The 24,199-nt window shown below is 59.2% G+C and overlaps 1 protein-coding gene across 1 annotated transcript; it reads right to left on the bottom strand.

Moving 5' to 3' along the window:
* Nucleotides 1-228: 228 nt before the first annotated feature.
* On the bottom strand, nucleotides 229-24,132 carry LOC136114271 (methyl-CpG-binding domain protein 1-like). The gene is made up of 17 exons (XM_071801194.1): nucleotides 23,739-24,132; nucleotides 22,242-22,366; nucleotides 20,382-20,496; nucleotides 18,960-19,288; nucleotides 18,324-18,409; nucleotides 15,615-15,655; nucleotides 14,944-15,066; nucleotides 10,678-10,812; nucleotides 9,621-9,671; nucleotides 9,323-9,379; nucleotides 9,176-9,244; nucleotides 7,308-7,463; nucleotides 2,658-2,768; nucleotides 1,743-1,823; nucleotides 1,557-1,640; nucleotides 1,392-1,466; nucleotides 229-732 (listed from the first exon to the last, which is right to left on the bottom strand). Exons 1-17 carry the CDS (start codon nucleotides 23,748-23,750, stop codon nucleotides 229-231), a joined length of 2,154 nt encoding a protein of 717 aa, XP_071657295.1. The 5' UTR covers nucleotides 23,751-24,132.
* Between the last annotated feature and the right edge of the window lie 67 nt (nucleotides 24,133-24,199).

Genomic DNA, 24,199 nt, shown 5'->3' with positions numbered 1-24,199 from the left:
CCATCCATTCCCCCCCCCATTCATTACCCCCCATCCATTACCCCCCCATTCATTACTCCCCATTCATTCCCCCCCATTTATCACCCCCATTCATCACCCCCATTCATCACCCCCCATTCATCACCCTCCATTCATCACCCCTATCCATTCCCTCCCCATTCATCACCCCCCATCCATTCCCCCCCATCCATTCCCCCCTATTCATCACCCCCCCAACACTAGGGGGCGCTACTGACCCCCCCATTCATTCCTCCCCCCCCACGTCCCCCCCACCCCCCTCACCCCTCCCCCCCCCCCCAGCAGCAGGCAGGCCTGGCAGCAGCGCCCCCCGGGGACCAAAACGTGACAGCGCGGGGCGGGGGGCCTGGGGGTGGCGCCGGGGGGGCCGGGGCAGGGCCGGTAGGACTCGAGGTCACACAGCAGCTCCACCAGGTCATCCACGGAGCGCAGGCGGGGGGGGCGGCTGGCCAGCACCTCGTGCCCGGGGGGGACGGGCCGGCTGGGGGCCACCAGCACCCGGAACGCCAGCCCGGGGGCCAGGAGCACGGCCGTGGCCGCCATGGGCGAGCGGGGGCAGCGCTGGACCAGCCGCAGCGCGGGGGGGGCCGGGCGGGGGGCCTCGGGCGGGGGGGTCACGGCGTCCACCACCCCCCAGTGGGCGGGGAGGGGGATCTCGGCCAGCTCGGCTAAGAAGGTGCCTGGGAAAATGGGGGGGGGGGGAGGGGGGAGGGGCTATGGGGGGGGAGGGGAGGGGGGGAAAGGGTTAATGGGGGGGGGACACAACCCACAAGCTCCACCCCCCCAAGGAGGAAATGCCCCAAATATAAAGGACCCAGGCGCTTGGGTGACACCAAAAAGGGGACCCAGGCGTCCGGGGGATGCTAAAATAGGGGACCCAGGCGTCCGGGTGTCGCAACTTCCCACCCCCCAAAAATAGGGGACCCAGGTGTCCCCAAAATAAGGGACCCAGGTGCCCAGGTGACACCAAAAAGGGGACCCAGGCGTCCGGGGGATGCTAAAATAGGGGACCCAGGTGTCCCCAAAATAAGGGACCCAGGCGTCCGGGGGATGCTAAAATAGGGGACCCAGGTGTCCCCAAAATAAGGGACCCAGGCGTCCGGGGGATGCTAAAATAGGGGACACAGAGATCCAGGTGTCACAACTTCCCCCCCCAAAAATAGGGGACCCAGGTGTCCCCAAAATAAGGGACCCAGGCATCCGGGGGATGCTAAAATAGGGGACCCAGGCACCCAGGTGCCCCCAACCCCCAAAAGGGGACCCAGGTGTTCGGGGGTCGCTCCCCCCCACCCAAAAAAGGGACCCAGGTGTCCGAGTGCCCCCCAACCACCCCCAAAAAAGGGGACCCAGGCGTCCGGGCCCCTCCCCCTCACCTCTCGTCCCCCCTCCTCCTCCTCCTCCTCCTCGCTCTCATCCAGAACCACCAATCGCGGCAGCCGGGGGGGCACCTATGGGTGGGGGGCACAGTGAACCCAGGCGTCCGGGAAAGCCGCCCCGGACGCCTGGGTCCCCTCCCGGACGCCTGGGTCCCCTCTTACCGGCACGAGGGAGGCGCTGGGGGGCGGCTCCTGTTTGACGCGGGGGGTGGCGGCGATCAGGACCCCCAGATCCCCTGGGGGGGGCTGCAAAATAGGGGGGGTGGGGGGAAGGGGTCGATAAGGGGACCCAGGCGTCCGGGAGGGGGTGGGGCTTCACCCGGACGCCTGGGTTCTTTTGGCACTTACCGGGCCGGGGGTGACGTTGGGTGCTGGGGGTGACGCTTTGAGTCGGGGGGCGGAGGCGATGAGGAGCCCCAGCCGGGGGTCCTGGGGGGAGAGGGTGAGAGAGGGGACCCAGGCGTCCGGGAGGGACCCAGGAGTTCGGGAGGGGACCCAGGAGTTCGGGAGGGACCCAGGAGTTCGGGAGGGAGAGGACAAGGTGGCTGGGAAGGGACCCAGGAGTTCGGGAGGGACCCAGGCGTCCGGGAGGGGACCCAGGAGTTCGGGAGGGGACCCAGGAGTTCAGGGGGGGCACCCATGTGTCCAGGAAGGACCCAGGAGTTCGGGGGGACCCAGGAGTTCGGGGGGACCCAGGAGTTCGGGAGGGAGAGGACAAGGTGGCTGGGAAGGGACCCAGGAGTTCGGGAGGGACCCAGGAGTTCGGGAGGGGACCCAGGAGTTCGGGAGGGACCCAGGAGTTCGGGAGGGAGAGGACAAGGTGGCTGGGAAGGGACCCAGGAGTTCGGGAGGGACCCAGGCGTCCGGGAGGGGACCCAGGAGTTCGGGAGGGGACCCAGGAGTTCAGGGGGGGCACCCATGTGTCCAGGAAGGACCCAGGAGTTCGGGGGGACCCAGGAGTTCGGGGGGGACCCAGGAGTTCAGGGAGGGACCCAGGAGTTCAGGGAGGGACCCAGTTGTTCGGGGGGACCCAGGAAGCAAGGGGGGGACTCAGGAGATCAGGGCAGGACCCAGGAGTTCAGGGGGGGACCCAGGCGTCCGGGAGGGGACCCAGGAGTTCGGGGGGACCCAGGAGTTCGGGAGAGAGGACACAGGGGTTGGGAGGGGACCCAGGAGTCCGGGAGGGACCCAGGAGTTCGGGGGGACCCAAGAGTCCAGGAAAAGGGACCCAGGCATCCGGGGGGTTTGGGGGCGGGGTCTCACCTCGAGGTGGGGGAGGGGTCCCGGCTCCTCCTTGCAGGGGGGGAGGGGCAGAGGGGGCTGCAGCGGGGGGAGGGGCCCCTTCTCATCCAAACCCAGCGGCTGCTCCTTGTCCTGGAGGGGGGAGGGGAGAGAAGAACAGAAGGAGGGGGAGGGGAACATCAGGGGGGACCCAGGCGTCCGGGGAGGGACCCAGGCGTCCGGGTGGGTGTCCCCTCCCCACCCCCCACCCCAATGGCCAAGGGGACCCAGGCGTCCGGGGACCAACCCCCCCCCCCCCCAATAGGGAAACTGAGGCACAAACACACCTGGGGGGGGCGGGGAGGGGAATGGAGGGGGGGGGATGGTGGGGGGAGGGACCCAGGCGTCCGGGGACCCTTTAATATGATATAATATAATACACCCCCCCCACCCCCCCCCCCAAGCCCGGATGCCTGGGTCCCCTCCCGGACGCCTGGGTCCCCCTAGAGGGCTGGGGGGGGCAGCAAAGCAAGCGCAGCGGGGGAGGGGAAAGGGGGTGGGGGGGTCCCATGGGTGGGGGAGGGGTCCCGGTTACCTGCTGGGGGGGGCGGGGCGGGCGGCGGCTCCGGGCGGTGACGCGGGGGGGGCGGCGGCGGCGGCGCGGGGGGAGGGGCCTGGAGGGGGGGAGGGGAGGAGGGGGGGGGAGGGGGCGGGGGGACAACCCCCCCCCCCCCGGGTCCCCCTCCCCCCACCGGCAGCAGCCGCCTCTGGGGGGGGGGGGGGGGGAGGGGAGGAAAGGGTGGGGGGGGAGGGGAAGAGACGTCGGTGTGGGGGAGGGGAAGGAGGGACCCAGGCGTCCGGGAGACCCCCCCCTCCCTGCCCCACAGCAAAGCCAAGCAATGCGAAAGGGACCCAGGCGTCCGGGTGAGACACCACCCCCACCCCCACCCCCAAAAAATGGACCCAGGTGTCCGGGTGGTCCCATCCAAAAAGGGACCCAGGCGTCCGGGTGAAGGGACCCAGGCATCCGGGTGACCCTCCCCAAAAAGGGACCCAGGCGTCCGGGTGAAGGGACCCAGGCATCCGGGTGACCCTCCCCAAAAAGGGACCCAGGCGTCCGGGTGAAGGGACCCAGGCATCCGGGTGACCCTCCCCAAAAAGGGACCCAGGCGTCCGGGTGAAGGGACCCAGGCATCCGGGTGACCCTCCCCAAAAAGGGACCCAGGCGTCCGGGTGAAGGGACCCAGGCATCCGGGTGACCCTCCCCAAAAAGGGACCCAGGCGTCCGGGTGAAGGGACCCAGGCGTCCGGGAGACCCCCCCCCCCTATAAAAAAAGGGACCCAGGCGTTCAGGCGAGACCCCCAAAAAAGGGACCCAGGCGTCCGGGTGACCTCCTCCCGCCCCCCAAGGAAAAGGGACCCAGGCGTCCGGGCAAGCTCCCTCCCCCAAAGCCAAGCAAAGCAAAAGGGACCCAGGCGTCCGGGTGAGACCCTCCCGCCCAAAAAGGGACCCAGGCGTGCCCCTGAATAAAAGGGATGTACTGGGAGCTACTGGGGGTCACTGGGGGTTACTGGGACACACTGGGAGCTATTGGGATGTACTGGGGACCATGAGGGGTCACTGGGAGTTATTGGGAACCACTGGGGGTTACTGGGAGCCACTGGGGGTTACTGGGGGCTACTGGGAGCCATTGGGGTTACTGGGAGTCACTGGGAGCTACTGGGAACCATTAGGAGTTATTAGGAGCCACAGGCGGTTACTGGGACCTACTGGGATGTACTGGGAACCATTAGGAGTTACTGGGAGCCACTGGGGGTCACTGGGAGCTACTGGGGACCATTAGAGGTTACTGGGAGCTATGGGAAGTTACTGGGAAGTATGAGGGGTTACTGGGAGCTACTGGGAGTTACTGGGAGCTACAGCTGCTGGGAGCCACTGGGAGCCATTAGGAGCTACTGGGGGTTACTGGGAGCTACTGGGAGCCACTAAGAGGTATTGGTAGCCACTGGAGGTTACTGGGAGCTACTGGGAACTACTGCGAATCACTGGGAGCTACTGGGAGCCATTAGGAGCTACAGTTACTGGGAGCTACTGGGATGTACTGGGGACCATTAGGAGCTACTGAGAGCTACTGGAAGTTACTGGGAACCATTAGGGGTCACTGGGAGCTACTGGGAGCCACTGAGAGCTACTGGGAGTCACTGGGGGTTACTGAGAACCATTAGGAGTCACTGGGAGCTACTGGGAGTTTCTCAGAGCCACTGGGGACCATTAGGAGCCACTGGGGGTTACTGGGAGCTACTGGGAGTTTCTCAGAGCCACTGGGGACCATTAGGAGCCACTGGGGGTTACTGGGAGCTACTGGGAGCCATTAGGAGCTACAGAGAGCTACTGGGGGTCACTGGGAGCTACTGGGAGTTACTGGGGCCCATTAGGGGTTACCAGGAGCTACTGGAAGTTACTGGGAGCCACTGGGGGTTACTGGGAGCTACTGGGAGCCATTGGGGGTTACTGGGAGCTACTGGGAGCCATTAGGAGCTACAGTTACTGGGAGCTACTGGGATGTACTGGGGACCATTAGGAGTTACTGAGAGTTACTGGGAGTTACTGGGAGCCATTAGGGGTCACTGGGAGTTACTGGGAGCCACTGAGAGCTACTGGGAGCTACTGGGGGTCACTGGGAGCTACTGGGAGCTACTGGGGACCATTAGGGGTTACCAGGAGCTACTGGAAGTTACTGGGAGCCATTAGGGGTCACTGGGAGTTACTGGGAGCCACTGAGAGCTACTGGGGGTCACTGGGAGCTACTGGGAGTTACTGGGGACCATTAGGGGTTACCAGGAGCTACTGGAAGTTACTGGGAGCCACTGGGGGTTACTGGGAGCTACTGGGAGCCATTGGGGATTACTGGGAGCTACTGGGAACCATTAGGAGCTACAGTTACTGGGAGCTACTGGGATGTACTGGGGACCATTAGAAGCTACTGAGAGCTACTGGAAGTTACTGGGAGCCATTAGGGGTCACTGGGAGTTACTGGGAGCCACTGAGAGCTACTGGGAGCTACTGGGAGCCACTGGGAGCTACTGGGAGCTACTGGAAGTTACTGGGAGCCACTGGGGGTTACTGGGAGCTACTGGGAGCCATTGGGGGTTACTGGGAGCTACTGGGAACTACTGCGAATCACTGGGAGCTACTGGGAGCCATTAGGAGCTACAGTTACTGGGAGCTACTGGGGTGTACTGGGGACCATTAGGAGTTACTGAGAGCTACTGGGAGTTACTGGGAGCCATTAGGGGTCACTGGGAGTTACTGGGAGCCACTGAGAGCTACTGGGAGTCACTGGGGGTTACTGAGAACCATTAGGAGTCACTGGGAGCTACTGGGAGTTTCTCAGAGCCACTGGGGACCATTAGGAGCCACTGGGGATTACTGGGAGCTACTGGGAACCATTAGGAGCTACAGTTACTGGGAGCTACTGGGATGTACTGGGGACCATTAGGAGCTACTGAGAGCTACTGGAAGTTACTGGGAGCCATTAGGGGCCACTGGGAGTTACTGGGAGCCACTGAGAGCTACTGGGCGTCACTGGGAGCTACTGGGAGCTACTGGAAGTTACTGGGAGCCACTGGGGGTTACTGGGAGCTACTGGGAGCCATTGGGGGTTACTGGGAGCTACTGGGAGCCATTAGGAGCTACAGTTACTGGGAGCTACTGGGATGTACTGGGGACCATTAGGAGTTACTGAGAGCTACTGGGAGTTACTGGGAGCCATTAGGGGTCACTGGGAGTTACTGGGAGCCACTGAGAGCTACTGGGAGCTACTGGGGGTCACTGGGAGCTACTGGGAGTTACTGGGGACCATTAGGGGTTACCAGGAGCTACTGGAAGTTACTGGGAGCCACTGGGGGTTACTGGGAGCTACTGGGAGCCATTGGGGATTACTGGGAGCTTCTGGGAACCATTAGGAGCTACAGTTACTGGGAGCTACTGGGATGTACTGGGGACCATTAGGAGTTACTGAGAGTTACTGGGAGTTACTGGGAGCCATTAGGGGTCACTGGGAGTTACTGGGAGCCACTGAGAGCTACTGGGAGCTACTGGGGGTCACTGGGAGCTACTGGGAGTTACTGGGGACCATTAGGGGTTACCAGGAGCTACTGGAAGTTACTGGGAGCCACTGGGGGTTACTGGGAGCTACTGGGAGCCATTGGGGGTTACTGGGAGCTACTGGGAGCCCTTAGGAGCTACAGTTACTGGGAGCTACTGGGATGTACTGGGGACCATTAGAAGCTACTGAGAGCTACTGGGAGTTACTGGGAGCCACTGAGAGCTACTGGGAGCTACTGGGGGTCACTGGGAGCTACTGGGAGCCATTGGGGGTTACTGGGAGCTACTGGGAGTTACTGAGAGCTATTGGGAGTTACTGGGAGTTACAGCTGCTGGGAGCCACTGGGAGCCATTCGGAGTTACTGGGGTTTACTGGGAGCTACTGGGAGCCACTAAGAGGTATTGGTAGCCACCGGAGGTTACTGAGAGCTACTGGGAACTACTGGGAGCCATTAGGAGCTACAGTTACAGGAAGCTACTGGGATGTACTGGGGACCATTAGAAGCTACTGAGAGCTACTGGAAGCTACTGGGAGCCATCAGGGGTCACTGGGAGCTACTGGGAGGCCCTGGGACGGCACCCACCATGGCGCGGCGCAGGCACTGCCTCCAGCGGCACTTCTGGCGCTTGCGGTTGCGCCCCCCGAACTTGGGTTTGTCGCGGCAGAAGTCGCAGCGCCCGCAGTCGACCGGGCGCTCGCAGCCCGGGCAGGACCCGCAGCGCCGGCTGCCCCGGCTCCGCTGCGGCACAAAGCGGGGTCACCCCATCCCCAAAGCACCCCTTTTACCGCCACCCCCCGCCATGCCCCGTTCCCCCTTCCCCGGGTTGCGGGAGTTAGTGCGTGAGCGGCTATTAGCAGCGTTACGGTAGCGTGAGGTTGTGGTAGGAGCGTTAGGGGAGGGTCGGGGGGGAGGTTGGTATTGAGGTGGTGCAGCTATTAGGGGACTTACGGTAATGGGGCCGCAGTTTTAGAGTAAATACGGTAGTTGTGTGCTGCTATTATGGGCTCTAGGGCCAATATTAGAGACATTATGGTACCTCCACCCCTCTATTACAGTCATTCCAACCCTGATACAAAGTGCTGCTGCAGCTATTATGAGCATTATGGTACCCAGGCCCCAATATTAGAATGAATACAGTACTCATGTACCAATATTAGAGACATTATGGTACCTCCACCCCTCTATTACGGTCATTCTGACCCTGATATAAAGTGCTGGAGCAGCTATTAAGAGCGTTACGGTACACATGCCCCAGTATTAGAACCAATACAGTACTTGTGCACCACTACCATGGGCTCTAGGTGCCAATATCAGAGACATTACGGTACCTCCACCCCTCTATTACGGTCATTCTGACCCTAATATAAAGTCCTGGGGCAGCTATTGAGAGCATTACGGTACCCAGGCCCCAGTATTAAAACCAATACGGTACTTGTGCACCACTATTATGAGCTCTAGGTGCCAATATCAGAGACATTACGGTACCTCCACCCCTCTATTAGGGTCATTCTGACCCTGATAGAAAGTCCTAGAGCGGCTATTAGGAGCGTTATGGTACACAGGCCCCACTATTAGAATGAATATGGTACGCATTTGCTGCTATTATAAGCTCTAGGTGCCAATACTAGAGACATTATGGTACCTCCACCCCACTATTACAGTCATTCTGACCCTGATAGAAAATTCTGGAGCGGCTATTAGGGGTGTTACAGTACTTGAACCCCAACATTACGACCTCATGAGCAGCTATTAGAGGCTTTACGGCACCCGAACCCCAACATTACAACCTCATGAGCAGCTATTAGGGGCTTTATGGCACCCGAACCCCAACATTACAACCTCATGAGCAGCTATTAGGGGCTTTACGGCACCCGAACCCCAACATTACAACCTCATGAGCAGCTATTAGGAGCTTTATGGTACTGGAACCCCAACATTACAACCTCATGAGCAGCTATTAGGGGCTTTACGGCACCCGAACCCCAACATTATAACATCATGAGCAGCTATTAGGGGCTTTATGGGACCCGAACCCCAACATTACAACCTCATGAGCAGCTATTAAGGTTGTTATGGTACCTAACCCCCCCCATTCTATACCTGAACCCCAATATTAAGCCTCTGGGCAGCTATTATGGGTATTACGGTACACCCCCCCACCACTATTACGGTGCCCTGAACACCCACATTAAGTGTGGGAGCAGCTATTGGGAGCATTACGGTACCACCCCCCTAATTAGCATTGGCGCGGCTATTAGCGCCATTACGGCCCCATTAGGCCCCGCTATTAGGAACAATACGGCCCCGCCCAGTCCCTAAGAGCTGCACCGGTAGCAAAAGGGGACCCAGGAGTTCGGGAGGGACCCAGGAGTTCTGGGGGAACGAGAAGGACCCAAGAGTTCTGGAGGGACCCAGGCATCCGGGAAGGGACCCAGGCGTCCGGCACTCACCCCGCCCCCACGCGTCCCGGGGTGCTTGGGGGGTCTCCCCGGTTTTTTCTTCTCCTTCGCCGGCTGCTTCTGGAAGGTGGGGAGGGGTTGGAAGGGACCCAGGCGTCCGGGAGGGACCCAGGCGTCCGGGATGGGGGACACACTCACCCTATGGCGGGTGCTGGGGGCGGTGCTGGGTTCCCGCTCCGGGGGGGGGTTCCATTGCTGGGGGGAGGGAAAATGGGGGTGAGGGTGGACCCAGGCGTCCGGGAGGGACCCAGGAGTTCAGGGGACCCAGGAGTTCGGGAGGGACCCAGGAGTTCGGGGTGGGGACCCAGGAGTTGGGGAGGGACCCAGGAGTGCGGGAAAAGGGACTATAAGGGGGGACCCAGGAGTCTGGGGGGGACCCAGGAGTTCGGGGTGGGGACCCAGGAGTTCGGGAGGGACCCAGGCGTCCGGGACTCACCAGCGTCAGTTTGCGGGGGCCGGGGGGCGGCTTCTTGGTGACCCCCGACCTCTGTGGGGACAAAGGGGGAGAGGTCAGAGCAGGGGGACATGGGGTTATGGGGTGATGTATGGGTCGCTATGGGGTGATCTATGGGGCGCTGTGGGTACCTGTGGGTGCAGGCAGACAGGGGGTGTATGGGGTTATATGGGGGGTCTATGGGGTGATCTATGGGTGATGTATGTGGTCTATGGGGTGATCTGGTGATCTATGGGTCGCTATGGGGTGATCTAGGGGGTGATGTACGGGTACCTGTGGGCGCAGGCAGACATGGGGTGTATGGGGTTATATGGGGGGTCTATGGGGCAATGTATGGGGCGCTATGGGGTGATGTATGGGTATTTGTGGGCGCAGGCAGTGGTGGCGCAGGCAGACATGGGGTGTATGGGGTTATATGGGGGTCTATGGGGTGATGTATGGGGCGCTATGGGGTGATGCATGGGTACCTGTGGGCGCAGGCAGCGGCAGCGCAGGCAGACATGGGGTGCATGGGGTATATGGGGCACTATGGGGTGATGTATGGGGCGCTATGGGGTGATGTATGGGGGTCTATGGGGTGATGCATGGGTACCTGCGGGCGCAGGCAGACATGGGGTGTATGGGGTTATATGGGGGGTCTATGGGGTGATGTATGGGGCGCTATGGGGTGATGTATGGGGGTCTATGGGGTGATGCATGGGTACCTGTGGGCGCAGGCAGACATGGGGTGTATGGGGTATATGGGGGGTCTATGGGGTGATGTATGGGGCGCTATGGGGTGACGTATGGGGGTCTATGGGGTGATGCATGGGTACCTGTGGGCGCAGGCAGACATGGGGTGTATGGGGTTACATGGGGGGTCTATGGGGTGATGTATGGGGCGCTATGGGGTGACGTATGGGGGTCTATGGGGTGATGCAGGGGTACCTGTGGGCGCAGGCAGACATGGGGTGTATGGGGTTACATGGGGGGTCTATGGGGTGATGTATGGGGGTCTATGGGGTGATGTATGGGGGTCTATGGGGTGATGCAGGGGTACCTGTGGGCGCAGGCAGCGGCGGCGCAGGCAGCGCCACTGGCGCTTCCTCCCGGGCTGCAGGCGGCGCTGGCAGAAGCAGCAGCTCCCACAATCCTCGGTGCTCAGGCAGCCCCCGCAGGACCCACAGCCCCAGCCCTGGGGGGATGGGGGACATGGGGGTCAATATGGGGCAATGGGGGGCAATGGGGGCCAATGGGGGGCATTGGGGAGTCAATGGAGAGTCAATGGGGGCAATGGGGGCAATGGGGGTCAACATGAGTCAATGGGGAGTCAATGGGGGGTGAGTGGGGGTCAATGGAGAGTCAATGGGGGTCAATGGGGGCAATGAGGGTCAACATGAGTCAATGGGGGTCAATGGGGGCAATGGGGGTCAACATGAGTCAATGGAGAGTCAATGGGGGGTGAGTGGGGGTCAATGGAGAGTCAATGGGGGCAATGGGGGCAATGGGGGTCAACATGAGTCAATGGAGATCAATGGGGGTCAATGGGGGCAATGGGGGTCAACATGAGTCAATGGAGAGTCAATGGGGGGTGAGTGGGGGTCAATGGAGAGTCAATGGGGGCAATGGGGGTCATCATGAGTCAATGGAGAGTCAATGGGGGGTGAGTGGGGGTCAATGGAGAGTCAATGGGGGCAATGGGGGCAATGGGGGTCAACATGAGTCAATGGGGAGTCAATGGGGGGTGAGTGGGGGTCAATGGAAAGTCAGTGGGGGCAATGAGGGTCAACATGAGTCAATGGGGAGTCAATGGGGGGTGAGCGGGGGTCAATGGAGAGTCAATGGGGGCAATGGGGGTCAACATGAGTCAATGGGGAGTCAATGGGGGGTGAGTGGGGGTCAATGGAGAGTCAATGGGGGTCAATGGGGGCAATGGGGGTCAACATGAGTCAATAGACGTCACTGGGGGGCAATGGGGGTCAACATGAGTCAATGGAGATTAATGGGGGTCAATGGGGGGTGAGTGGGAGTCAATGGAGAGTCAATGGGGGGTGAGTGGGGGTCAATGGAGAGTCAATGGGGGCAATGGGGGTCAACATGAGGCAATGGAGAGTCAATGGGGGATGAGTGGGGGTCAATGGAGAGTCAATGGAGGCAATGGGGGGCAATGGGGGTCAACATGAGTCAATGGGGAGTCAATGGGGGGTGAGTGGGGGTCAATGGAAAGTCAATGGGGGCAATGAGGGTCAACATGAGTCAATGGAGATCAATGGGGGTCAATGGGGGCAATGGGGGTCAACATGAGTCAATGGAGGTCAATGGGGGGTGAGTGGGGGTCAATGGAGATGAATGGGGGTCAACATGAGTCAATGGAGAGTCAATGGGGGCTGAGTGGGGGTCAATGGAGAGTCAATGGGGGCAATGGGGGGCAATGGGGGTCAACATGAGTCAATGGAAAGTCAATGCAAAGTCAATAGATGTTAATGGGGAGTCAATGGGGATCAATGGATGTCAATGGAGAGTCAATGGGGGTCAATGGAGAGTCAATGGGGGTCAATGGAGGGCAATGGGGGTCAATGGGGAGGCAATGGGGATCAATGGATGTCAATGCGGGGTCAATGGGGAGTCAATGGGGATCAATGGGAAGTCAATGGGGATCAATGGACGTCAATAGGGAGTAAATGGGGGGTCAATGGGGGGTCAACAGGCATCAGTGGATGTCAATGGGAGGCAATGGGGGGCAACATGAGTCAATGGAGAGTCAATGGGGGTCACAATGGATCAATGAGGCATCAATGGGGATCAATGTGGATCAATGGGAATCAATGGATGTCAATGGGGGAGTCAATGGGGAATCAATGGGGGGTCAATGGGGGTCAACATGAGTCAATGGAGAGTCAATGGGGGGTGAGTGGGGGTCAATGGAGATGAATGGGGGTCAACATGACTCAATGGAGGTCAATGGGGGGTGAGTGGGGGTCAATGGAGAGTCAATGGGGGCAATGGGGGGTCAATGGGGATCAATGGATGTCAATGCGGGGTCAATGGGGAGTCAATGGGGATCAATGGGAAGTCAATGGGGATCAATGGACGTCAATAGGGAGTAAATGGGGGATCAATGGGGGGTCAACAGGGATCAATGGATGTCAATGGGAGGCAATGGGGGGCAACATGAGTCAATGGAGAGTCAATGGGGGTCACAATGGATCAATGGGGCATCAATGGGGGTCAATGTGGGTCAATGGGAATCAATGGATGTCAATGGGGGAGTCAATGGGGAATCAATGGGGGCTCAATGGGGATCAACAGGGATCAATAGTGACCAATGGATGTCAATGGGGGGCAACATGAGTCAATGGAGAGTCAATGGGGGTCACAATGGATCAATGGTGATCAATGCATGTCAACGGGGGTCAATGGGAATCAAGGGATGTCAATGGGGAGTCAATGGGGCGTCAGTCAGGGTCAATAGGGATCAATGGGGAGTCAATGAGGAGTCAATGGGGAGTTAGTGGGGATCAACGAGGATCGATGGGGAGTCAATGAGAATCAATCAATGGATGTCAAGGGGAGTCAATGGGGAATCAATGGGGGGTCAACAGGGGGTCAACGGGGGTCAACAGGGATCAATGGTGATCAATGGATGTCAGTGGGGGGCAACATGAGTCAATGGAGAGTCAATGGGGGTCACAATGGATCACTGGTGATCAATGCATGTCAACGGGGTTCAGTGGGAATCAAGGGATGTCAATGGGGAGTCAATGGGGCATCAGTCGGGGTCAATGGGGATCAATGGGGAGTCAATGGGGAGTTAGTGAGGATCAATGAGGATCGATGGGGAGTCAATGGGAATCAATCAATGGATGTCAAGGGAAGTCAATGGGGAGTTAGTGGGGATCAATGAGGATCGATGGGGAGTCAATGGGAATCAATCAATGGATGTCAAGGGAAGTCAATGGGGAGTTAGTGGGGATCAATGAGGATCAATGAGTCAATGGCAATCAATGGATGTCAATGGGGAGTCAATGGGGAGTTAGTGGGGATCAATGAGGATCAATGGGGAGTCAATGGCAATCAATGGATGTCAACGGGGATCAATGGTGAGCTAGTAGGGATCAATGAGGATCAATGGGGAGTCAATGGCAATCAATGGATGTCAACGGGGATCAATGGTGAGCTAGTGGGGATCAATGAGGATCAATGGGGAGTCAATGGCAATCAATCAATGGATGTCAAGGAGAGTCAATGGGGAGTTAGTGGGGATCAATGAGGATCAATGGGGAGTCAATGGCAATCAATGGATGTCAACGGGGATCTATGGTGAGCTAGTGGGGATCAATGAGGATCAATGGGGAGTCAATGGCAATCAATGGATGTCAATACGGAGTCAATGGGGAGTTAGTGGGGATCAATGAGGATCAATGGGGAGTCAATGGCAATCAATGGATGTCAATGGGGAGTCAATGGGGAGTTAGTGGGGATCAATGAGGATCAATGGGGAGTCAATGGCAATCAATGGATGTCAATACGGAGTCAATGGGGAGTTAGTGGGGATCAATGAGGATCAATGGGGAGTCAATGGCAATCAATCAGTGGATGTCAATGGGGAGCTAGTGGGGATCAATGAGGATCGATGGGGAGTCAATGGCAATCAATGGATGTCAAGGGGAGTCAATGGGGAGTTAGTGGGGATCAATGAGGATCAATGAAGATCAATGGGGAATCAACGGCAATCAATGGATGTCAATGGGGAGTCAATGGGGAGTTAGTGGGGATCAATGAGGATCCATGGGGAGTCAATGGCAATCAATGGATGTCAATACAGAGTCAATGGTGAGCTAGTGGGGATCAATGAGGATCAATGAAGATCAATGAGCAATCAATGGCAATCAATGGATGTCAATCGGGAATCAATGGGGAGCTAGTGGGGATCAACGAGGATCAATGGGGAGTCAATGGCAATCAATGGATGTCAACGGGGAGTCAATGGGGAGTTAGTGGGGATCAATGAGGATCAATGAAGATCAATGGGGAATCAACGGCGATCAATGGATGTCAATGGGGAGTCAATGGGGACTTAGTGGGGATCAATGGGGATCAATGGCAATGAATGGATGTCAATAGGAAGTCAATGGGGAGTTAGTGGGGATCAATGAGGATCAATGGGGAGTCAATGGCAATCAATGGATGTCAATGGGGAGTCAATGGGGCATCAGTGGGGATCAATGGAGATGAATGGATGTCAGTGGGGGGTCAATGGGGATCAATGGGGGTCACAACGGCTCCATGTGGGTCAGTGTGGGGCGGGGCACTCGGGGGTCGTTACCTTCTTGACGATGCGCAGGCAGCGGCGCAGGAGGCACTTGGCGGGGGAGGGGCGGGCGCAGGCGCTGCAGATGCCGCAGTCGCGGGGGAGGAGACACGCGCCGCACGACCCGCAGCCCACGCGCTGCGGGGGGACCCAGGCGTTCGGGGGGACCCGGGCGTTCGGGGGGACACGGGAGTTTGGAGGGGACCCGGGAGTTCGGGGAACACGGGAGTTTGGAGGGGACACGGGAGTTTGGGGAACACGGGAGTTTGGAGGGGACCCGGGAGTTCGGGGAACACGGGAGTTTGGAGGGGACACGGGAGTTTGGGGGGACCCGGGAGTTCGGGGAACATGGGAGTTTGGAGGGGACACGGGAGTTTGGGGGGACCCGGGAGTTCGGGAGGGACCCAGGCATTCGGGAGGGACCCAGGCATTTGGGAGGGGACCCAGGAGTTCGGGGGGGGACCCAGGAGTTCAGGGGACCAAGGATTTTGGGAGGGACCCAGGAGTTCGGGGGGCACCCAGGCGCTCAAGGGACTCAGGAGTTCGGGGGGGACCCAGGAGTTCGGGGGGGGACCCAGGAGTTCAGGGGACCAAGGATTTTGGGAGGGACCCAGGAGTTCGGGGGGGGACCCAGGAGTTCGGGGGGGGACCCAGGCGTTCGGGGAGGGACCCAGGCGTCCGGGTACCTTGTAGAATCGCTGCTCCCGGTTGAATTCCCGTCTCCGGGCTGGGGGTGGGGGGGGAGGGGAAAGGGGGAGGGGTCAGAGGGTGGGGACCCCCTGGACCCCCCACCCAGGGCACCCTGAGCCCCACCCAAGGGCCACCCAGAGAGGAAGAGGAGGGAAGAGGAAGAGCAGGGGAGACACTGAGGGTGATGAGGATGGGGAGGATGGGATGAAGGCTCAGGGTGATGATGATGATGGGATGAAGGTTCAGGAGATGATGATGATGATGGGAGGAAGGCTCAGGATGATGATGATTGGGAGGATGGGATGAAGGCTCGGGGTGATGATGATGATGGGGGGGAAGGCTCACGATGATGATGATGGGGAAGGGGAGAAAGGCTCAGGATGAGTAGGATGATGGGGGGACGAAGGCTCAAGATGAGGATGGGGAAGGGGAGGAAGGCTCAGGATGATGATGATGAGGGTGGATGGGATGAAGGCTGAGAATGAGGAGGATGGGAAAGGGGAGGAAGGCTCAGGATGAGGATGATGGGGAGCAAGGTTCAGAGGATGATGATGATGAAGATGGTGATGGGGGGATGAAGGTTCAGGATGAGTAGGATGATGGTGTGGGGATGAAGGCTCAAGATGAGGAGGATGATGAGGGTGGACAGGATGAAGCTTCAGGGGATGACGATGATGATAACGGGGGGATAGGATGAAGATGATGGGGAAGAGGAGCAAGGTTCAGGATGATGATGATGATGGGGGAAGAAGGCTCAGGGTGATGATGATGGGGGAGGAGGGCTCAGGATGATGATGCTGAGGATGATGGTGGGGATGGCATAAAGGCTCAAGATAATGAGGATGATGATGATGATGATGGGGGGGAGGAAGGCTCAGGATGAGAATGATGATGATGATGGGGGGAGGAAGGTTCAGGGATAATGATGATGATGATGATGATGAAGATGGGGGGAGGAAGGCTCAGGGACGATGATGATGATGATGATGATGGGGGGAGGAAGGCTCAGGGATAATGATGATGATGATGATGATGATGGTGGGGGGAGGAAGGTTCAGGGATAATGATGATGATGATGATGATGGGGGGGAGGAAGGTTCAGGGATAATGATGATAATGATGATGATGATGGTGGGGGGAGGAAGGTTCAGGGATAATGATGATGATGATGATGATGGGGGGGAGGAAGGTTCAGGGATAATGATGATAATGATGATGATGATGGTGGGGGGAGGAAGGTTCAGGGATAATGATGATGATGATGATGATGGTGGGGGGAGGAAGGCTCAGGGATAATGACGATGATGATGATGGGGGGAGGAAGGTTCAGGGATAATGATGATGATGATGAAGATGGGGGGAGGAAGGCTCAGGGACGATGATGATGATGATGGGGGGAGGAAGGCTCAGGGATAATGATGATGATGATGATGATGGTGGGGGGAGGAAGGTTCAGGGATAATGATGATGATGATGGGGGAGGAAGGCTCAGGGATAATGATGATGATGAAGATGGGGGGAGGAAGGCTCAGGGATGATGATGATGATGATGATGATGATGATGATGATGATGATGGAGGGGAGGAATGCTCAGAGATGATGATGATGGGGGGGGAAGAACGTCAGGATGATGATGAGGATGATGATGGGGTGAAGAAGGCTCAGGACGATGAGCATGATGATGATGGGGATGCGATAAAGGCTCAGGATGATGATGATGATGGTAATGGGGATGGGAGGAAGGCTCAGGGATGATGATGATGATGTGGGTGGGGGGAGGAAGGTCAGGATGATGATGAGGATGATGATGCTAATGATGAAGATAAGGATGGGATAAAGGTTCAGGATGAGGATGATGCTGATGATGATGGGAGGAAGGCTCAGGATGATGATGATGATGGTAATGGGGATGGGAGGAAGGCTCAGGGATGATGATGATGATGTGGGTGGGGGGAGGAAGGTCAGGATGATGATGAGGATGCTGGTGATGATAGGGATGGGATAAAGGCTCAGGATAATGATGATGATGATGATGGGGGGGAGGAAGGCTCAGGATGATGATGATGACGATGATAATGGGGGGGAGAGGATGAAGACGACGGGGAAAGGGGAGGAAGGCTCAGGATGATGATGCTGATGGTAATGGGAATGAGAGGAAGGCTCAGGATGATGATGATGACGATGATAATGCGGGGGACAGGATGAAGATGACGGGGAAGAGGAGGAAGGCTCAGAATGATGATCCTGATGGTAATGGGGATGGGAGGAAGGCTCAGGATGATGATGATGATGGGGATGGGAGAAAGGCTCAGGATGATGATGGTAATGGGAGGAAGGTTCAGGATGACGATGGTAATGGGGATGGGAGGAAGGCTCAGGATGATGATGGTAATGGGGATGGGAGGAAGGCTCAGGATGATGATGGTAATGGGGATGGGAGGAAGGCTCAGGATGATGATGATAATGGTAATGGGGACGGGAGGAAGGCTCAGGATGATGACGATGATGATGGGGATGGGAGAAAGGCTCAGGATGATGATGGTAATGGGGATGGGAGGAAGGCTCAGGATGATGATGGTAATGGGGATGGGAGGCTCAGGATGATGATGGTAATGGGGATGTGAGGAAGGCTCAGGATGATGATGCTGATGGTAATGGGGATGGGAGCAAGGCTCAGGGTGAGGATGATGAAGATGGGGACTCACCGCGGCATTCGGGGCAGAGCCAGCGGCACCGGCGCTGAGTCGGCAACGTCACCCCCGGGAACAGCCCCTGGCACCCGCCGCAGCACCTGAGGGGGACCCAGGCGTCCGGGAGGGACCCAGGCGTCCGGGAGGGGGATCCCAACCCACCAGAGGGGACCCAGGCGTCCGGGAGGGACCCAGGCGTCCGGGAGGGGGAACCCAACCCACCAGAGGGGACCCAGGAGTTCGGGGGGACCCAAGAGTCCGGGAGAGGGGACCCAACCCCATAGAGGGGACCCAGGAGTTCGGGAGAGGACCCAGGAGTTCGGGAGACGGAACCCACCCCCAACAGGGGACCCAGGAGTTCAGGGGGACCCAGGAGTTCGGGGTGGGGGGGAACCCACACCACACACAGGGGACCCAGGAGTTCAGGAGGGGACCCAAGAACTCAGAAGGGACCCAGGAGTTCGGGGGGGGGACCCAGGAGTTCAGGGGGGACCCAGGAGTTCAGGGGGGACCCAGGAGTTCGGGGGGGGACCCAGGAGTTCGGGAGAGGGAACCCACCCCACACAGGGGACCCAGGAGTTCAGGGGGACCCCCCCCCCACCCCTCCATCCCCAAAAAGGGACCCAGGCATCCGGCCCCTCCCCCACTCACGCCACCACCCCCTCCTGGGGGGGTTCGGGGGGGGAGGGGCGTTTCCGGGTCCTCCGGGGTGGGAGGGGTGGTTCCGGTGGGGGCGGAGCCTCAATGGGAGGGGGCGGAGCCACAGGCGGGCTGGGCGGAGCCTCCTCCGGTGGGGGCGGAGCCTCCTCTGGTACAGGGGGAGCCTCAGGCTGGGTGGGCGGAGCCTCAGGCTGGGTGGGTGGAGCCTCAGGCTGGGTGGGCGGAGCCTCAGGCTGGGTGGGCGGAGCCTCCTCTTCAGCCCCGCCCCCTGGCTCAGGGGGAGGGCCCATTGGCCGCCGCCATTTGGGGCCTTTTCTGGGCTTTTAAAGGGAGGAAAATGGGTCAAATTTGGGGGAACCCCCCAATTTGGGGACCCCCCCCAACCCACAGAACCCCCCATTGTGTCCCCCCCCACTCTGGGACCCCCCATATCCCCCCAGTTTTGGGGTGTCCCCCCCAATCACTTCATTGGGGCTCCCTTAAGATTTTAAAGTGTACGCCCCAATTTTAGGGACCCCCCCCCTATATATAAGAGTCCCCCCTATTACTAAGAACCCCTCCTATTATTAGGACACACTCCCCCCCCCCCCCCCCCCAGTCTTGGGCCCCCCCTCAATCTTTGGGGACCCCCCCTTAACCCCCCATGTAACCCAATGGACCTTCAATCCCCCCCATTCACTTCAATGGGGCTCCCTTGACATTTTAAGGTGTCCCCCCTCACTTTTAGGGACCCCTCCTCAGTTTTGGGGACTCCCCCCTTATTAGGGACCTCTTCCCATTATTAGTGACCCCCCCTATTAGTAACACCCCCCCCATTATTAGGAACCCCCCCAATCTTTGGGGATCCCCCCTTATTCCCCATGTAACCCAATGGACCTTCAACCCCCCCCATTCACTTCAATGGGGCTCCCTTAACATTTCAAGGCATCCCCTCCACTTTTAGGACTCCCCCAATTTTGGGGACCCCTCCCCATTATTAGGACCCCCTCCCTATTATTAGGACCCCCCCCCCCTGTTATTAGGGAACCCCCCAATTATTGGGGACCCCCCTTATCCCCCATGTAACCCAATGGACCTTCAATCCCCCCCATTCACTTCAATGGGGCTCCCTTAACATTTCAAGGCATCCCCTCCACTTTTAGGGACTCCCCCCAATTTTGGGGACCCCTCCCCATTATTAGGAACCCCTCCCTATTATTAGGACCCCCCCCTGTCATTAGGGAACCCCCCAATTTTTGGGGACCCCCCTTATCCCCCATGTAACCCAATGGACCTTCAATCCCCCCCATTCACTTCAATGGGGCTCCCTTAACATTTCAAGGCATCCCCTCCACTTTTAGGGACTCCCCCCAATTTTGGGGACCCCCCCCATTATTGTGGACCCCCCCCCCATTATTGGGGACCCCCCCGTACCTTGGGGGGCCCCGATCTCTCCCGCCCGTTCTTGAAGTCGAAGTTGTCGAGGTCGCGTTCGGGTCCCAAAAACCGACTCAGTTCGATTTTGCTGCGGAATTTCTGCCCCGTGGGGCTTTTTGGGGGGGGTCCCCAAAATTAGGGGGGGTCCCCAATATTAATGGGGGGTCCCCAATAATGGGGGGACCCAAAATACTCTTAAGAGGAGTTGTTGGGTTATAGGGAGACCATGAAAGTCAATGGGAAGTAATGGGGGGGAGAATAAATGGGGGGGTCCCTAAAATTAGGGGGGTCCCCAATATTATGGGGGGTCCCCAAAATATCCCTAAGAGGGGTTGTTGGGTTATAGAGAGATCATGAAAGTCAATGGCAAGTAATGGAGAAGGAACAAATGGGGGGTCCCCAACATTATGGAGGGGTCCCCAAAATTAAGGGGGGGTCCCCAAAATTAAGGGGGGTCCCCCAAAATATCCCTAAGAGGGGTTGTTGGGTTATAGGGAGACCATGAAAGTCAATGGGAAGTAATAGGGGGGTACAAATGGGGGGGGTCCCCAAAATTAGGGGAGATCCCAAATATCATGGGGGAGTGCCCGAAATTAAGGGGGGGTCCCCAAAATTAGGGGGGGACCCCAAAATAGCCCTAAGAGGGGTTGTTGGGTTATACGGAGACCACGAAAGTCAATGGGAAGTAATGGGGGGAAACAAATTGGGGGGAGTCCCCAAAATAAGGGGGGGGCACCAATAATTAGGGGGGGTCCCCAATAATTACAGGGGACCCTAAAACCCAAGGGGGCAATGAATAAGACGTGGGGGGGACCCCAAAATTCAATGGGAAGCAGCAGAATAAAGGAGGTGGAATGAGGAAGGGGTGGAGCTTAAAGAAAAAGGGGCGTGGTTGGAGGAAGCCCCACCCCCAAAGCCAACTTATTGGGGTTTAGGAGCCAGGGGGCAGGGCTTAGGATGCGGGGGTGGGGTTTAGGACCGGGGGGGTGGGGTTTAGGACCCAGGGGTGGGGTTTAGGACCCAGGGGGCGGGGTTTAATATGAGGGGGCAGGGTTTAAGGTGCAGGGGGCGGGGTTTAAGACATAGGATTTAAGACTTGGGAATGGGGTTTAAGATCTGGGGGGTGGGGCTAAAAGATGAGGGGGCGGGGCTTAGGACCCATGGGGTGGGCTTTAAGATGAGAGGGCAGGGTTTAAGATGCAGGGGGTGGGGTTTAGGACCCAGGGGGTGGGGTTTAGGACCCGGGGGCGGGGTTTATTATGCCGTGGGCGGGGTTTATGACCCGGGAGGGCGGGGTTTAGGACCCTGGGCGGGGGGGGTATAGGACCCGGGGGTGGGGTTTAGGACCCAGGGGGCAGGGTTTAGGACCCAGGGGGCAGGGTTTAGGACCCAGGGGGCGGGGTTTAAGACATGGGGGAGGGTATAGGACCCTGGCGGGGGGGAGGGGGGCATAGGACCCAGGGGGTGGGGTTTAGCGCCCAGGGGGCGCAGTTTAAGAGACCTGGGGATGGGGTTTAAGACCCCAGGCGGGTATAGGACCCTGGGCGGGGGGGTATAGAACCCATGGGGTGGGGTTTAGGACCCGGGGGGCGTGGCTTAGGACCCAGGGGGTGGGGTTTAAGACCCCGGGGGGGGTATAGGACCCAGGGGGTGGAGTTTAGGACCCAGGGGGCGGGGCTTAGGACCCTGGGGGAGGGGGTATAGGACCCATGAGGTGGGGTTTAGGACCCAGGGGGCGTGGCTTAGGACCCAGGGGGTGGGGTATAGGACACAGGGGGAGGGTATAGGACCCGGGGGGCGGGGTTTAGGACCCGGGGGGCGGGGTTTAGGATCCGGGGGGCGGGGTTTCGGGGGTACCTCTGGTAATAGGTGTCGGAGCGGCCGCAGGTGGCCCCCGATTTGCGAAAGGCCTCTCGGCGCCGCCAGCCCGGGCCCAGCGCTGGGCACTCGACCCAGCCCTCTGCCATCCTGGGGGGGGCGCGCTACTGCGGGAACACGGCGCGTCGGGTACAAGGCCCGCCCACAGCGCTTAGGCCCCGCCCACAACGTACAAACCCCGCCCGTAACACTTAGGCCCCACCCACAAGGTACAAACCCAGCCCACAGGGTCCAAGCCCTGCCCACAAGGCTCTAGCCCTGCCCTCCAGGTTTTAGCCCCGCCCACAAAGCACAGACTCCACCCATAATGTCCAGGCCCCACCCACAAGGCCCAGGACCTCATTACAACCCTGTACTGGGCACCACAAGCCCCGTCCACAAAGCACAAGCCACGTCCACATGGCCTAAGTCCCGCCCACAAGGCACAAGCTCCACCCACAAGGCACAAGTCCCACCCACAAGGCACAAGTCCCACCCATACAGTGCAAGCCCCGCCCATACGGTGCAAGCCCCGCCCATACGGTGCAAGCCCCGCCCACAAGGCCTAAGTCCAACCCACAGGGTCCAAGCCCTACCCACAAAGCCTAAGCCCCACCCACAGGGTCCAAGCCCTGCCCACAAGGCCTAAGTCCAACCCACAGGGTCCAAGCCCCGCCCACAAGGCACAAGTTCCACCCACAATGCCCAGGCCCCACCCACAATACCGAGACCACACCTACAAGGCACAAGCTCCACCCACAAGGCTCTAGCCCCACCCACAAGGCTGTAGCCCCAGTCCAAGCTCCACCCCCTCATCACAACCCTGTCCTGGGCACCGCAAGCCCCGCCCCCAAGCCCCAAGCCCCGCCCACGAGCCCCAACCCTATCCACAAACCCCAGGCCCCGCCCCCAAGCCCCAGGCCCCGCCCCAAGCATCCCAAGCTCCGCCCCCTCCTCACCACCCCGTCCCAGGCACCACAAGCCCCGCCCACAACTCCCAGGTGCCCCCAGGCCCCGCCCCCAAACAGCCCAAGCCACGCCCCCTCCCCCCACACGTGCGGCCCCAAAACCGCTCGGTTTCCCCCCAAATTGCCCCAAAAAGTCGCTTCCTCCCCCAAAAAAACCCAAAATCTTCACTTTTTCCGCACAAACCGCCCCAAAATCGCCCCTTTTAACCCCAAAAACACTCCCCAAACTCTTCATTCCCACCACAGCCCCCAAACCGCCCCTTTTTCCCCCAAACAGCCCCAAAATCGCCCCTTTTCCTCCCAAACCACATTTTTCCCGCCAAAAGCCCCCAACCCGCCGCTTTTCCCACCAAAAGCCCCAAAACCCCGCGTTTTGCACCCAAACCCCCCCGAACCGCCATTTTTTCCCTCCCAACCCGCCCCTTTTCCCCCCAACCGCCGCTTTTCCCCCCAAACTCGCCCATTTTGCCCGATTTTGCCCTTTTCCGCCCCATTTTCGGCGCCTTTTCCCGTTTCCCGCCCCCGGTACCGTTCCCGCCATCTCGTGGCGCAGCAGCGGCCGCCGGCGCTACCGGAAGCGGAAGTGAAGGGGGGTGGTGAGGGCACGTGACGTGGCGGCGACCAATAGGAATCGAGAAGCTCGCGGGGGGGAAGGGGTAGCGTTTGTTTGCGCGCACGTGACCCGGCGGTGGGCGGGGGTTATGCAAATGAAAAGACCACGTGGCGCCAGGGGCTCCACCCCCTTTCTGCCCGCCGCGGGACACGTGATGCTGAGGGGCGGGGTTATGCTAATGATGCCTGACGGACCACACCGGGTGGGCGGGGTTATGCTAATGAGCGGTGGCGCTCCCAGCGGCCCCCGCGGCGCCACCATAGAGCCCTATGGAGCCCAATAGAGTCCCATAGCGCCCTATAGAGTCGCATAGCGCCCTATAGAGCTCTATAGAGCCCCACAGAACCATATAGAGCCCTATAGAGCCCCACAGAACC

This window comes from Patagioenas fasciata, chromosome 36 (assembly GCF_037038585.1).
Source record: "Patagioenas fasciata isolate bPatFas1 chromosome 36, bPatFas1.hap1, whole genome shotgun sequence".
NCBI lineage: Eukaryota > Metazoa > Chordata > Aves > Columbiformes > Columbidae > Patagioenas > Patagioenas fasciata.
This window is presented reverse-complemented; position numbering and strand designations above follow the sequence as displayed.